The sequence below is a fragment of the Calliphora vicina genome, chromosome 1 (genome assembly GCF_958450345.1).
Source record: "Calliphora vicina chromosome 1, idCalVici1.1, whole genome shotgun sequence".
Classification (NCBI taxonomy): Eukaryota; Metazoa; Arthropoda; class Insecta; order Diptera; family Calliphoridae; genus Calliphora; species Calliphora vicina.
This window is the reverse complement of record NC_088780.1, coordinates 156,482,551-156,498,441: the sequence shown is the minus strand read 5'-3', so window position 1 is coordinate 156,498,441 and position 15,891 is coordinate 156,482,551. Positions and strand designations below refer to the sequence as shown.

General features: G+C 27.3%; 1 protein-coding gene across 25 annotated transcripts in view; it reads right to left on the bottom strand.

The window, feature by feature from the left end:
• The window catches only part of slo (calcium-activated potassium channel slo), a 155,815-nt gene that overhangs the window by 88,559 nt on the left and 51,365 nt on the right, over positions 1–15,891 (bottom strand). For 19 of the 25 annotated variants that reach the window (XM_065516316.1, XM_065516310.1, XM_065516314.1 and 16 more), the window contains exon 7: positions 11,514–11,605. The exons of 5 other annotated variants lie outside the window; for them this stretch is intronic. In XM_065516316.1, the coding sequence (XP_065372388.1) occupies positions 11,514–11,605 (92 nt within the window). Of the gene's footprint in view, positions 1–4,420; positions 4,513–11,513; positions 11,606–15,891 lie in introns of all 25 variants that reach the window. One more of the 25 variants, XM_065516332.1, reaches the window with a different exon arrangement.

Below are 15,891 nucleotides of genomic sequence, written 5' to 3'. Positions count from 1 at the left end.
GGTTACAAACTCACTCCATTGTGCATTATTACAAGCGTCCGCAAGTTTGCCTTAACACTTTTCTCACCCTAAAAAACCCTACTATGTTTACCTTTATGTGTTGTTTTCCACACATAGTCAAAATCATGATTTACCATCTACATATATTTAATCTTATATTTTTGTATCTGGTTTTCAGTTTAGTTTATTTATCTTCATCATATATTACACAAACATTTCGGTTTTACATAATAAACCTTTTTGGGAGAAACATTTACAGACAAAAAAATGCAGCTTTTAGTGCAAAATACATAGAAAATACATATGTGCTGAAAACCACACACAAAATATTTTTCAATATATTAATGAGTTTTTTGTGCTAAATTTATCAATTTTATTGTAAATGTAAAAAAACAAGTAAGAGAGTTATATTCGGCTGCGCCGAATCTTATATACCCTTCACCAAAATATACTTCAAAATACAAATTTTAAATATTATTAGGTAAACAAATTTTAATTTTTTTTTTTATTTTTGGAAAAAAATTTTTCGAATTGTTATTTTAAATTTAAAAATTTTTTTTTTTTTGGATTTTAATTTGTGATAAAAATTTTTTCTTCCGATTTTGAACCATTTTCCTCATATCTCAGCCATTTGTGGACCGACTTTGCTGATTTTAAATAGGAAACTTCTCGAAAGCATGTCTGACAGAATTATTTAAGATTTGGATCCCAAAGATATCTGGGGTCTTAAGAAAATTGATTTCAACAGACAGACGGACATGGCTTAATCGACTCCGCTATCTATAAGGATCCAGAATATAGGGTCGGAAAATTATATTGTGGAAATTACAAACGGAATGACGAACTTATATATACCCTTCTCACGAAGGTGAAGGGTATAAAAATACACATTTTGTGTGATTTCCCACATATTAGTGAGATGAGGGTTAATAGTTAATAGAATCATAAGAACGCTAAATAATTGCACTAATATGTCGTGTTCTCTTTATGCCGGACACTAACATGAAAGTTCTTCAGTTAGTATAAACTACAACTCATAAACCTATAATACTAAACGGATCAATTCTTGTATAATAAATTGAGGAGGGTTCAAGAATGTTGTTTGTCAAGGTCTTAACATTAAATAAAAAATGATCCACAGTATGACAAACTTATCCAGGCTGAAATTACAACTCTTCACAATATTTAGAGCTATAATGAAATACGCTATTTTGTTTGAAAAGCTCTCAAAAAATATTTATAAACTTCAAATAAAAATGTCAACGTTAATGATTCTTTAGGAATACAATGGTTTTTATTCCGAATTAGTCAGTAATGGAAAGACTGTTTGACGTCCGTGCCAAGAGAAACCTATCACCGAGTAACATTTGCAAATCATAACACACGCTTATTGGAAGGGAGTGAGTGGAAACTGTCTTGCAGTAAATACATCCTCAATATTCAAAGCCTTATGCAGCTTAGCGGTTGATCAACGAATCAAGGGCAGAACTATAAATTCAAGTTTAGTTTTAGATAGTAAAATTAAGATTAATGCACTAGACACTCCACAAAGAGGAAGAATACTGCTCAAGTCCAGTGAGAATACAATTTTTTCTCTGGAATTATCGAGAGAAGCCAAATATTTGTGTGTGTTTTCAGACTTCGGGTTCTATAGTCAAAACATAATGTCAACTTTTCAACTGTTCGACTATTCATCCTATTTGAATGTAAAACATATATTTAAATATGAGAAAAACTCATTTTATTAAATTTTTTGGGATAACGTAATCAATTGTTTGATTTTTTCCCAACTAAAAAGCCAATTATTTTGACCCACTTGTAAGAAGATATGTACATATTTTTATTGTACACTGGATGTACTTACTCATTCTATAAAATTCAAGGGACAAGACTGTCTTGAGATCGCAGTGGCGATAACCTTTACTCTTCAAGCAAGACTGGCTACGATGCTGGACATACTTCTTCTTGATATTTTCATCAGAAACACATCTACCAGTTTGACCTAAAAACTCACAAAGTCAGGGGAACTGAAGCATTACCATACTGGACATGGGACCATACCACATAGTATGGGTGAGGCAATCTGATTGGCGGAACTTTTAAGACAAGAATAACGACCAGAGGAAACTCCGTACTTCTTCCTGGGTTTCTGTGCTAATCTGGAACTTCGATTATCTGTTAGACTGTACAATATCTAGATTAATTTCGAACCAGAAATTTTCGCAATAGCTTCGGCTGCGAAAGTAATACCGAAATTATAAAAAAAAAGTCGTTCGGAAAATTCTGCCATTTTATCAAGGTGCAGTCTTTGGAGGTTGTCTGCGACATCTCACAGAAATATTCAAGTTGAACTAACTAATTTAACTTTCAGTACGATCAGAACAAGTCGTTTACGGTAGATCATATCAAAGTGATTTTATTATGTTTTGTTATTCGAATTTTCAATATCACTTTGACGTTCTGTCAAATACACTAAGCTGTGTTAAGTCGAAGAAGAAGAACGTTGTAACACCATATGATCTGTCAAAATTGTATATAGAATAATACGAATGGGATAGCCTAAACTTAATTTTTAATGAAACTATTTGATATTGATAGAAAATACGGATGAAAATCTGATAATCTCTTAATCTGCGGAAAGTTAAATAAAATGAGGAAGTCTTATTAGATCACGATTGCATCTGCATATAATAAAATTGAAATATAACAGCTGTTATTATTTTACTTAATACTGATAGCTAAAACGCAAATAGAAACAGACAAGCGGAAGGTCGCTAACATTACATTTTTGGTCTACGGAAGAAATACCATTTTATTATCTGTTCGAAATTCAGCTTTAGCCGTATTAATTTCGAATACATTAAGCTAAGACACAATAAGTAAGTTAGCGAAGACACAATTCAGTTTTGCAACAAAATTTTCGTATGGAATTGCTGCAAATAAAATTGTTTGCAGTTTTTATTTGTTTGTTTATTCAAGGATAGTATTTATTTGAATTTCTTCACATTTATTCAATTCGTTATTCTTTATTAAATATTACATAATATGGAAATTCAAAAAATAAATTATTATTATTTAAAAAATTTAAAAAAATATAGAGAATGATTATAAAACTGAATTTAAATAACTAATTCATATTTTTGAATCTAGAATTGAATACACCTTTAACTTGGTTTACCCTAAAACACATACAGCAAATGATAAATATGAAGCAGTATTCAAGTTTTTTTTTAGAGATTCCGAAATACATTTAACACATATTTGTGTTTTTATAAAAATACTATTTCCATCTATACACCTCATTTACTAAAATTCACACTAGCAATTCAATACAAAATCAACAAAATCTAAATTTAAAAGCACATTAAGTATTAAAAAAAATTAAAATCTCCCTATATGAAGAATGGTACATGGAAGAAATCAAGGAACAAAATTTAAAAAAAAATAAAAAAATAAACTTTTATTTGAAAGAAGTCGTCTACTTATGTATGTATTAAAAATTACATGCAAAAATTTTAAGGACAATGTAAGTAGTTGTTTTAAAAATGGTTTCAAAATGATTTAAATTCAAAAAAATATATATATATTTTTAAAAAAAAAAACAAATGATAACAGAAAAGAAAAACACAAAAACCAAACATATTTAATGTAATTATTATATTTGAATAAATATTTTAAATTTCTTTTTAAAGAAAGGGCCACAATATTTTATTATATTTTTTTTAAGACACAAAGAAGATTTATTTAAGTGATTTACAGAAGAATGTGTAACCACCAAATGGTCAAATAATTAAAGTGTCCTAATTTTAAATGGGTTTAAAAAAACAATTTTAAAGATAACCTATTTTTTAAAAATATTATTTTAATAAGTTCTTTTTTTCATTAAATTTTTTAAAAAAATTTTAAATTAACACAAACACACATGCCGCCAAGAAATCAATGCCTTTTTAACTCGATTTTGTAACAAACAGGTAAATAAAAATGGATTTTTAAAACCAATTTTTTAAATTTCTAAATATTTTATATTTTTTAAATAAATTTTATTTATCAAACAAAAAAGCCTTTGGTGAGTTTTTAATATTAGAGTCAAATTTTTAACAAAACATTTTGATTTAATTTTTTTCTTTGAACAAAAAAAAAATGTAAATGAAAAACAAATGTTTGATTATGCAATTTGAAATTAAATTTGAAATAAATTACTAAATATAAGAAAAATTAATAAGAAAAATTTTGTTAAAAAATGTATATTTTGTGTGTAGTTTTTAATACTAAATTGGTGAGATTTTTTTTAATATTTTTTGAATTTGAGAGAAATAGGCGGTACAGCTGCATGTTGGTTTTTATTTTTATTTTGATTTTTTTTATTTGATTGGTGGTGGATTTTTTGTTTGTTTATTGTTTTTGTATTGTTGGTGTGTACCTTTTTCTAGGATCCTTGCTATAAGTTCCACCATATTTGCTTCTTTGGGCAGCCAGTTCTGTGATTTCTGGTATCCAACTAGCGAACACAGCCTATGTATTATATTGATACATATACATATAGTTGTAATAGTAGTAGTAGTTCATGTAGTAGTAGTAGTAGGAGTAGTATTTTAACAGAAATTAAACTCAAATCATATTAAACACAAAATCAACAAAATAAATTAAATCATATGTTTTTTTTATCTATGTATGTACAAAAACAATATCCTTTGTTATCACACAGATACATATTCAGAGTGAGACAGAGAGAGAGAGTTTTATATTTATAAAAAGAGCGTTATAGAGAAAATAATCCTTAAACCTTTTCGTAGTATTTTTATTTTATTTTTAGTAAAATCACAAGGAAAGCTATTATTTACATACACTGCCTGTTTTAAAATGTTGTAAGTATGTATTCGTAGATTAGAAAAAAAAATACAAAGAAATTACGAGTATATTTTTAGGAGTTTAGACACACACACACACACGCTCTCTCACACACACACACATACTTTTATATATGAGTTCACTTTGTCTTCTTTTTTTTAATGACGTTCGTTGATCGTTCACTCTTTACCAATATTTACCAAATATTACAAAACTTTACAGATGTTGTTTTTTTACAAAATTTCAATTTACACATTTATTTTTTATTCAAACCATCTACTTTAAGGCCCCAGAATATGAAACATAAATATTAGATTGACCTACTTAATTTTTAGTTAACTATCATCTACTTTATCTCGAAGAGAATTATAATAACAAATTAGAAAAATTTAAAACTACAGAAAAACTAAACAGTAAAACTAAAATTAAGAATAATTTTTATGAAATATTGCTCAAATTAGAAAAGTTTTTTTAATTTTTTATTCGGATTTAAAAAAAATAGAATTAGAATTGAGTTAATGTTTATATTAAATCCGGTAATGATGATTCCTTTATTTTATGATTTTTAAATTATATTAAAAATGGCAAAAGAGGCTTAGAAATCTTTATCAAAGCGCTCTCTTTGAAGGGTATCTGTGACATCTCACTGAACTAATTTAGTTTAAATTTAAACATATTAATAATATTATTTTAATTTAATAATGAGTATCAACGATCAAATCAACTCCTTTTATCATATCAAAGTTTTTTTACTATGTTCTATTATTCGAATTTTCAAAATCAATTTGACATGCTGTCAAAGACTATCAGCTGTTTTTGCTATACTAGAAAGCCTATTTCCTGTCACTTCCCCAATATGTCATTCTGGGCTGAATGGCATTTATATGAAGAAGAATTGCCACAGAATATGATCCGTCAAAACTGTATATAGAAGAGCACGAAAAACTTAATTTTTAATGAATCTATTTGACATTAGGAGAAGATATGGATGGAAATCTAACAATCGTATGACTGTCTTAATTTTATAAATTTTTTCAAAAAACAAGAAAGTCTTATTTTATCACAGTTGTATTTGTATCTAAACAAAGAAAAAAAGACAATAACAGCTGTTATCATTTTATTTTATACGGATTGTTTAAATGCAAAGATCATTAACATTCGTAATTCAGCTCTGGGTGGAGAAAGAACTCGTGCGTCATTGCCATTATCGTTTAAGGGCAATCAGGCTGCCTTCGAGAGTTTTGCGTTTGACTCTCGCATTGGTTAATGTTTGGCGTCGTCTAACTGTACCGCGTTACAATTTATCGAAGTTTTGCATTAACCGCATGCATTCGTTTTGGTTATAATTAATAACCTATAATTTGTTGTCGTGGAGTACCCAATAAAAATCTATTTGGAAATTGGTGGAGACCATAAAACTTATGAGTTTAGTTTGGGAGTTCCGGCATCCTGTATGAAGATATAGGTTGATTTCAGTTCTTAGTCGAGACTCCTTTTAGGCACAAGCTGTAATTAGTGATGGCGTTATAATCCCTCCTTATTGTTTTTTTAAACAGCTAAGGGGGTAACTAAAACAAACTAATGGAATTTTATTGTATTTTCCCCGAAACGTCGTATCTTCTAAAGCCAGGCAAAAACATATTTTTTTCGTATACATTTAGCTAAGACACTATAATCAAGTTAGCAAAGACATAATACAGTGTTTAATAAATATATTTCGTCTGGATTAAGGGTAAAATGTATGGGAATGCATGTAGCAAATCATATTTTCATTGGAAATGATTTGCTATCCAATGTCAAACGTTTAAGAACAATTTGATATACATTTACGAATAATAGCCTTCTTAACATTTTGTCAGTTTGAGAAACAGTTTTAATAAAATAGAAATGTATGTTGAAATCAACTTTCCGTAGCCCCCAAATAACTTACATACATGATTCATACATCAATATATCGGGAATTCTACCGGCTCGGTTAATATCAAAACAATCGGCCCACATGTGGCTGAGATATAAAAAACCAGGATTACCTCCATAACTAAGTCATTAATACAGACAATATGGATATCATACAATATATTTTTCAAAGACCTTTCCCAAGACATATGTATATAAGGACAAAGAAAGTCGTACCAACAATGGGTCAAAACGGGAAAAATACTTTTTACCCTGAATTTTTTTTCACCCAAAAAAAATTTTGGTTGTAAAATTTGTTTCACTAATAAATTTAAATTTTTTTTCTTAAACTAAAAAAAAAAAATTTAAAAAAAACATTTTTAAAAAAATTTTGAAAAAAAGATTCGGAAAGTATACCTTAGAGAAGGGTACATGAGATTCGCACGCCCGAATATTGCTCTCATGTATTTTTTTTCAAGTCAACCTCAAATTAATTTCAGGTTTTAGAAACCTTTGAGAATTAGATTTGCTACCAAATGATAAAAGATCATCATATTCATAAACGTCTCAGTCCTTAAAAAAAGTGAAAGACAAATTGTAGTTTTCATCATATCTCTATTAAAACTGTATTGGTTCGTTGTCGAAATCTAAATTCCAAACAAAACTTCTGTAAACATAGACTAACTAATGCCTAATTAATGAGAAGAAGATCATGACTATTTAGGGTGAGTAAAATATAAAATCATTATTAAATTTATCCGTATCGTTATATTTTCGCTCTTATTTGGTGTTTTATGACTATAAAACTTTGTAGATATTTGTGTTTTAATGATAAACAGAGTTTAAATTAACTTCTTGTGGATATTAGTGGTTTAACTATTCTAATATTCAACGTACATTTTGCTTTTTGTCTTCTCATTATATTATTAGTTTGTGATCTAATTAATAAAGAATACAAGTTATTGGCTTACTGAAATATTTATGAAAGGTTGATTAATAGATGTTTGAATTAAATTGCCGTTAAAAAACTGTTTTTTAATAACAAACCCTCTTCATTTAAAATTGAATACTTTTTTGATTTTTATAATTTGAGCAATATTTCAATATTTCTTAATTACTTAAATACTATGAAAATAATATTTAAACTAATAACTTAATGTAATGATAAAAATTAAGTGAAATAAACTTAAACAAAAACATATTAAAGAAAATGAATTGGACAATAAAAAATATGACTTGATTTTCAATACACTAAACCTCAAGGCCCTGTAACAATTTTCCAAACAAAATCATAACATCCTTCTTTTAAAATCGTAATGCGTGACCCTTTTTTTTAGAAATTCTCAGTTGTTGTTGCTGCTGTTCGTAAATACAGACTATTTGTTGGAGTTAAAGTAGTTAAAAGTGTTGACTAAATAAATATATTTTAAATTATTATGGTATTTAGTTTTTTTTTTTTTTTTTTTTGAAAAACAAAATATAAGACACAATTGTGGTGAAGAAAACACAATTAGCAGTAGCGCAATAAATAGACGTTTACGTTTTATTAGAAAAAAAAAATTTGTTGAAAAAAAAAACACTATATAAAATGGACTTTTTTTATTTAGATTATAATTGAGTTTAAATCACAACACTTAGAATGTTTTATATGGGTTTGAACAAAAAAATTATTGTTATTTAATTAAATAAATAAATGTTAAAGATTGGAATTAAGGCGATTGTTGTAATGACTTGAGGTAGTCAATATAGGAGAGTTATATTACTTTGAAATCCAAAATTAGTTAAAAAAATTTAAATAAGTTCTAATAGTTGTTAAATCTATGGCACTGAAGTCTATTATATTTGTGGAATATCAATCACTTTTTGGTTTACAACTCCGAATTTATCCAAGTGACAGCAAGGAAATACCGCAACTTCCAAGAATTCAAAACAGACTGTTTGAATGAAGCAGTTCATCTGTCTACGAATACTTGTAGAAGAATTATTTGGTCTTGAAGGTGGTGAAGGCTGGATAAATTGGAAGAGATGTTCAAACTCTCTGTGCCTATTGAGTTACTCAGAACAATTGGATTCTGCATTAATATATATTGTGGAAAATAGGAATTGCAGGGGAAATAAGGAAAATTGTTAAGTGTTTTTTGGCGTAAATAATGCCAATTTTGCAAGGGTCTCAAAAAAAAATATTTTTTCCAGAATAGAAAAAGCTTTAAGATTTAGATGTATTTGTGTTAGTTTTTTGGATTAATAAAGATCGAAACTTTAGGGATGTTTTCGAGAGCATTTAGACGATTTTTAATTTTTAGCAAACCTGATGGACAAAATTCATTGATAATTTACGTTTATCTTTTAGAGGTTAATTTTGTCTTTGGGCCAGTGGAGATCTAAACTTTAAGGATGTCTTCAAGGCTCATTGGGATTCTTAGCTACTCTGATGGACAAATTTCATGGAAATATTAGGTTAAACTTTTAAATGTTAACTTGGTTTTTGGATTAATGAAGGTCGAAACTTATAGGATGTTTTCGAGACCTATTTGGATGACTATTGATCTTCAGCAACTCCAATGCACAAATTTTATGGAAAGATAAAATTGATCTTTTAGAGGTAACTTGGTTGAAACATTGATATTTAGAGACCGTCCGTAACCGGTTTTATCAGGTCGAAACCGAACCTAAACCTAATATTCGGATATCAAGATATCATTATTCGGCCTAATCCGTAACAAATCGAAGCTTTTAAAATGTATTTAGAGCATGTTTTAGCTCATTCTGTGGTGCCTTGCTGCACCCACTTTCATGGTTAAATTATTTGAGACATTTCACAATAACATAAAAGTTTTGAATTTTATTTATTATATTCAAAACATTCGATCGATGTTTCTCCTAATCCGAATACGGGAATTACTTTAATTCGGATTTCAAAGATTTTTTATTTAATTTAATACTTTTTGCAAACAAATTTCAAACCAATCTTTAACATTTTCTTGGGATTTTCAAACAAAATCAAATAATTTGAAAATTTTCTAATGTTATCTCTGATTTTTCTTACAAAAATTCATTCAAAATAAAATATTTGTTTGAAAATCTTGTTAATTATTTTTAATAATTTATTTATTTATGATATTTGGATATTAGTTAAATGATAAACTACAGTGTTAACAAAAAAAATTATGAAAAACGTAACTAATAATTAGAACCATAACAAGAAACAACAGTATTTTTTAAGAAATATTTTTTATTTTTCAAAAATTTCCAACAGGCTCAACTCACTAGTAAACTAAACTACCTGTGATGGTGAAAAGTGTAGTATAAATTCCCTTATTTATTAAATTTATTAAATAAAATTGTTAAAATGACAAAGATGATTGATTTGAAATGTTTGATATAAATTCGATTACAGAGGGTTTCTTTATTTTTTTTACTTTTTTTTAATAACAAAAACAAACAAAAATAAAAGAAATAACAGCAAACAACATGGTGGAGAAGAGATAAAAATGGAGAAAGTTGGTGAGAGAGTGATACGAAAGATGAGTATTTAATTCTCCATTTGCAAAAACAAAACATATTAGGTGAGTTGATGAGAGATTTTCTTTTATTTAAAGGGAGGGAAGAAAATTAATAAAGGAAAGTGAAGAAGGAGAGGAGATTGTGAGGGAAAAGTTTAAGTAGCAAAAGGAACAGGATATGGGCCCTAGATTAAAGGAAGAGATATTTGATAAATTACTTTGATGAAGTAAAATGTATTGATGGATGGATGGTGGATGTTAGCAAATGACAGTTTTATTTTCATTATATTTATTATTATCACTTTATTTTAGGGAATTCCCTAAATGTTAAATTGTTATTTTTGGTTGTTCGATTGGTTGGTTGGTTGGTTGGTTGTTTGGTTGGGTAGGTGGTTGGTTGATTGTTTTGGTAATTGGTGGTAATGGTGATAATAGATATAATTGTTTTATTTGTTGTTTAATGCTACATTACAAAACCAAACCAAAATAAGGGTAACAGACTAATATAGAAAGAATTACAATAATCCAAAATTAAAAACGTAATGTATTCGATAATAACAATAATAATAATAAAAAAAAAACAACGTAAAACATTTGTAGTAAAAGTAAAAGAAATTATGGTGCTAAATAAAATTAATTTAAAAAAAAAGACCGTAAGAAAAAAAAGGAAATTATACAGGAAAAAAGCACTTCTTATCTGACTTATCTGAGTGGTGGTATTTTGTTAGCAAATCGATTTGTTTATAGCAAATCAAGGGATAAAGATTTAGTATTTAAGAAAAAAAACATTCAAAAATTAACTAATAATCTAGGAAAAACCTTAATAGTGTGTAAATTAAGGACATTGTACATACAATTGCTTTAAATATGCACTATTAAGTTAGGGTTTTAGGTCTTAAAGCCAACAAATTAAAACTTGGCTTATTTTTCAAAATAACTGAAAATTCTTAAAGCCTTTAAAAGTCACAGGCTCCTTTTTTAACCCTTTCAACCCAGATTATTAATTATTTATTTAAAATTATAATTTTAAACTAAAAACAAAAACATAGGAATTTTTTAGTTTCATTTATGTACGAATTTTTTTTTTTCTTAAAAAAATTATTTTACAAATGCTTGTTTTTTGGTTTTATATATTTAAAAAAAAAGAACATATTTTATATATTGAAAGAGTTTTGATTGAAATGATCATGTTAGTTATGATATTTTTGGTGTTTTAATATATTTGATTTTTTACTTGTTTTGTTTGTTTTAAATTTGTTAGACTACCTCTTTCCGTGTTCTCTTTTAAGTTCGCCGCCATATTTATTGCCACTACCAACAAGTTCAATAATTTCCGGTATACTGCTGGCAAACATTGCCTAAAATTTCGGGGTGGTATTTTTATATATTTATTGTTTGACATTTTTTTTTATTTTATTTTAAGAAAAACATATAAGATGTATTTATAGTTTTATTTTGCATTATTTATAGGTATATTTTGAAAATAAACAGAAATAAAATATTAAAAAAAAAGTTATAGCCTTCAATAATTTTGAACTAAATTCTGTTCTTATGAATAATTCTTACAAAAAAAAATCGGATCGAAACCGATTGTCATTTATCCTGTACCACCGTGTTTAACATAAGTGTTTTCAGTCTCGTTTTACTTTCCTGTTATAGGGTTTTAATTGAATTTTATTTGTTTTAGAAATAAGTATATTTCTTTACCTACAAGTTGGGTACTAGACTATAATTCTGTAGCGCCTTTGTAACCTTAATTTATTAAAAATGTAAAGGGTATTAGACTGTAGCGTATTATGGTTGTTGCAACCATACAAATAATTATAATAAACATAATATTATAATTTGTAATCATTTTGAAATTATTGCTTAATTATATTTTGACAGCTCGTATCAAAAACAAGCTGTCACCTTATTATGACATTATTTGGCACATACTGTGACAGATGACAGTACTAACCGAACAAACTTTATCTGCTTAGCATATAATAATGATCACAAAGTTGGATTAATTTTGAAATTTCCCAAAATCCCGAGAATTCCCGCAGAGAACAAATTATTCAATTTTAAGAATGTAGTCATCTTTAAAAAGCTAAATAATGTCTTTGGTTTTAAAAAAAACTCCATTAAAAGTTTAATATAAAGCAGGGAACGTAAATAACGGTTATCCAGAAAATTTTAAATCAAAAAAATGTCCATGTTAGAGTCAATGGAGACCTAACTGTTATATACCAATAGATTCGTATTGACGTGCTCTTTCAGAATGTATGGTTAACAGTTATTATTCAACGTAAAAATAAAAGTTCGCATAAAACTCTTAAAAACTCATTTGAGGAGTTTAATTTTTTCTGTCATAAAATAAAAGTATTTTGAGGAGTTTTATTTTTCTCGTCAGAAAATAAAACTCTTTTCGCTTATTTTCTACTTTTTTCAGTATCTTTCTTTATTGAGTCTATCAGATAAAATGTTTGTAGTAATTTATTTAAAAAACAACAACAATTTGATAATAGGAATCAAACAATAACAAATTAAAATCCCACATGATTTTATTTTAATGACAATTTATTCAATTGCAATGCAAGGTGCTTTACAAACTTTTTTGACGGAAAAAATAAAACTCCTCAAATGAGTTTTTTTTCTGACTTGAAAAATAAATCTCCTCAAATGATTTTTTTTATGAAAACACAATAATATTACTTTGTGAAAGAGTAATAATTCCACTTTCGATCGGAATTGAATTCTGTGAGAGCCCTACATTCACGAGCTTTTGGAATAATTTGAATAATGAACTTATTATTGATATATTTGGTTCGAAACTTTTTTGTTGTATATTTTGGAGCTTTAAGCATCTTTTAGAGAAAGTCAGGTTCAAAGAAAAATAATACTCGGGAATTGTAGGGATTGAAAATGTTGCGGAATTCCCTAGAATTCCCGTGAAAAACACTACTTGTAACCAAAGGTTAAACATTAATTCGTAATTCAACAATTCCATTAAAGCATTCAGCTCGAATTAACTCATTGTCTTAATTCCTTAATTCTTTCCTTAAAGAATTCATTCTTTACAGAATTAATTTCTTATGGAATCATTGAAGTTTTCTTTAATTCAAATCTAGGCTTAAATTATTCATGTAAATGATTGAAAACAAAACAAATTGAATGAAGAAAAAATATTTCAATTTGTATTAGATTTGAATTAACAAAACTTTAATCATTCAAAGGTTGAATGAATTCCGTTATGAATTAATTCAATGATGAATGAATTCTATTAAGATTTTAGTGAATTAAGCTTAAATTGAATTAATTGTATTGAAGTAGCAACAATAACATGGAATAACTGGGTTCCGAGGTACTTTCTGAGGCTGAACAAAGAAGTAAAATTACTTCTAAAAATGTGAGTTAATTAGTTGAACTTAATCCTTCAAAAACTCCATCGCCATCAGTATAAATGTTTATACATTTGATTCGATGTCGAATAAGGGCAGGCCAACCATTTGGGGGGAAAATATCCAGGTCAAGCAATTAGGTGGGAAAATAAATTAAAATTTATTTTACATTTCTCTTTTTTTTATATTAAAACTTTTCGGTTTTGGGGGGAATTCCTTTTTCACCCCCATGGATCCGCGCCAGAATAATGGAATTAAAAAAAATAAAACTCGCACGTTCGATTAAGTATTCGTCCGTATATGAATGCGAGATATAAATAGTATTCATCTAGACATCAATGGGCTATACCACTGGAAAATGTTCTGTTTAAACTGTCAGGGACTCCCATATCAGTTGAATCGTTGGACGAACTTGAAACTGTGAACTACGACTTCAACTGTTAGTGGGAATTTTTCTAGTAGGCGTACTGTCTGTAAGTGTTTCTAAATTTCCCCACCTATCAATAAGACATCACAATCAATGGAGTAGTTTAACTGACCTTTGTGTATAAATCAGTGGCCGGCACAAACAGAACATGCCACATTATTAACTGTATTGTAATGGTGCATAAAACGAATTTTCTGTTTGTGCTTTTAGTATTCCCTTTGGATAATTTTAAAAAGTTTCGCTCATATTCGTGTAGTACATATCTGAATAGCCGAACGCCTTCGGCCTCTGGTGCCTATGTGTACCGACCACTGGATTAACAAGTTAATTAATGCGAAACCGATGCAAAATTTTTATTGAACTGTCGTTGATTCTATATCAATGATGTTCATTTCATTGTGCTTTCGCGCTGAGTAACAACACACATATTCTTATTCTCTTTAAAAGAGTATAACAAATGTCTCATTTTTTCAGAAATTCATTAAGCATTGTTGTTGGTTGGTCTTTGGACGAAGCATAGCAAACACACGCGTTTCAATTACAATTGAACACAAAACAACAAAGTCAGAAATAAATAAAAAATTTGAGAGAATTTCGGCCGTATAATGTATATTCTTTTATTTCCTTAACATTTAAATTACATTCATTTAATAAATTGGTTATATTTGTCAAAAATTCTAAATCTAAACATTCTTTATTTTGTTCTTATTTTAAGTGTTTGACATTATGTTTGCTGGGTAGCTCTCTCACCAATACATCTCCATTTTTATTTTTGAACATCACTGTTCTATATTCATATCTTAGGATATAAATGTGATATATATGTTATTAAGTTTACATTATTAATTAAGTCTCTGCACGGTGGTATAGGATATACAAATCGAGAAAGTATGAAGTAAAACTTTATAATTCTCCTAAACTACTTAGATTAATTTTAAAAGCTGTTAAACACATTTATGCAGCCGCCAGCATTGCATGCAATACAAGTTTTATTTTATTTTATATTTTCTCTTGTTTAGACAAAAATATTCCCTTAAAAAAAACTCTGCTAAAACTCCATAAAATTAAAATTAATCCAATACAAATGCTGGGCATTGGAAAACTTTCATGAATTGAGATTAACAAAGAAAAGAAAAACAAAAAAATAAACAATAATAAAAAATTTAACTGAAAAAAAACAAACTTAAAATTAATTTTGTAAAAGTAAAACAATAGAAATTAAAATAAATTATGACTGTTCGCAATGAATGAGCATGCAGAGATGATTTGAAACTCAAATCAAATTAATTTAAACTAATAACAAAAATTAACAGCTGGTACTTAACGAAAACCTTTACTAAATTTGTTTTATTTTTTTTTCAAGTTTTTAAATTTGCTGGTTTGAGATTTAAATGAAAGGGAATAAAAAATCTAATAATAAAATTTGAAAATATTTTGAATATTAAAAGTAAGAGATAAATGAAATAAAATAAGTATATGTAATAATAAAATAGATAAGTAAATATGTAGTTATGTATATTTTCTTTTCGAAATAACTTTAGTAATGTTGTGTAAACTAAAATGAATTGAAAAGTGCACAAATTACTAAGGCGTAAAATTTATTTTATTTATTAATAGTTAATAATTAATAATATCGTAATTGTAATTGATTTAAAAAGTATCAACACAAAATATAAGTTAAAAAAGAGAAATTATGTGATGAATATTGTTTGAATTTAATGATACTTAATTGATTTTCATTTTTTGGTTTGGTATTAATTATTATGTAAAAAATATCAAGACCTTACTGTCTAATAGCAGCAAACTAAACACTAAACAAAACAGTAGTAAGTAT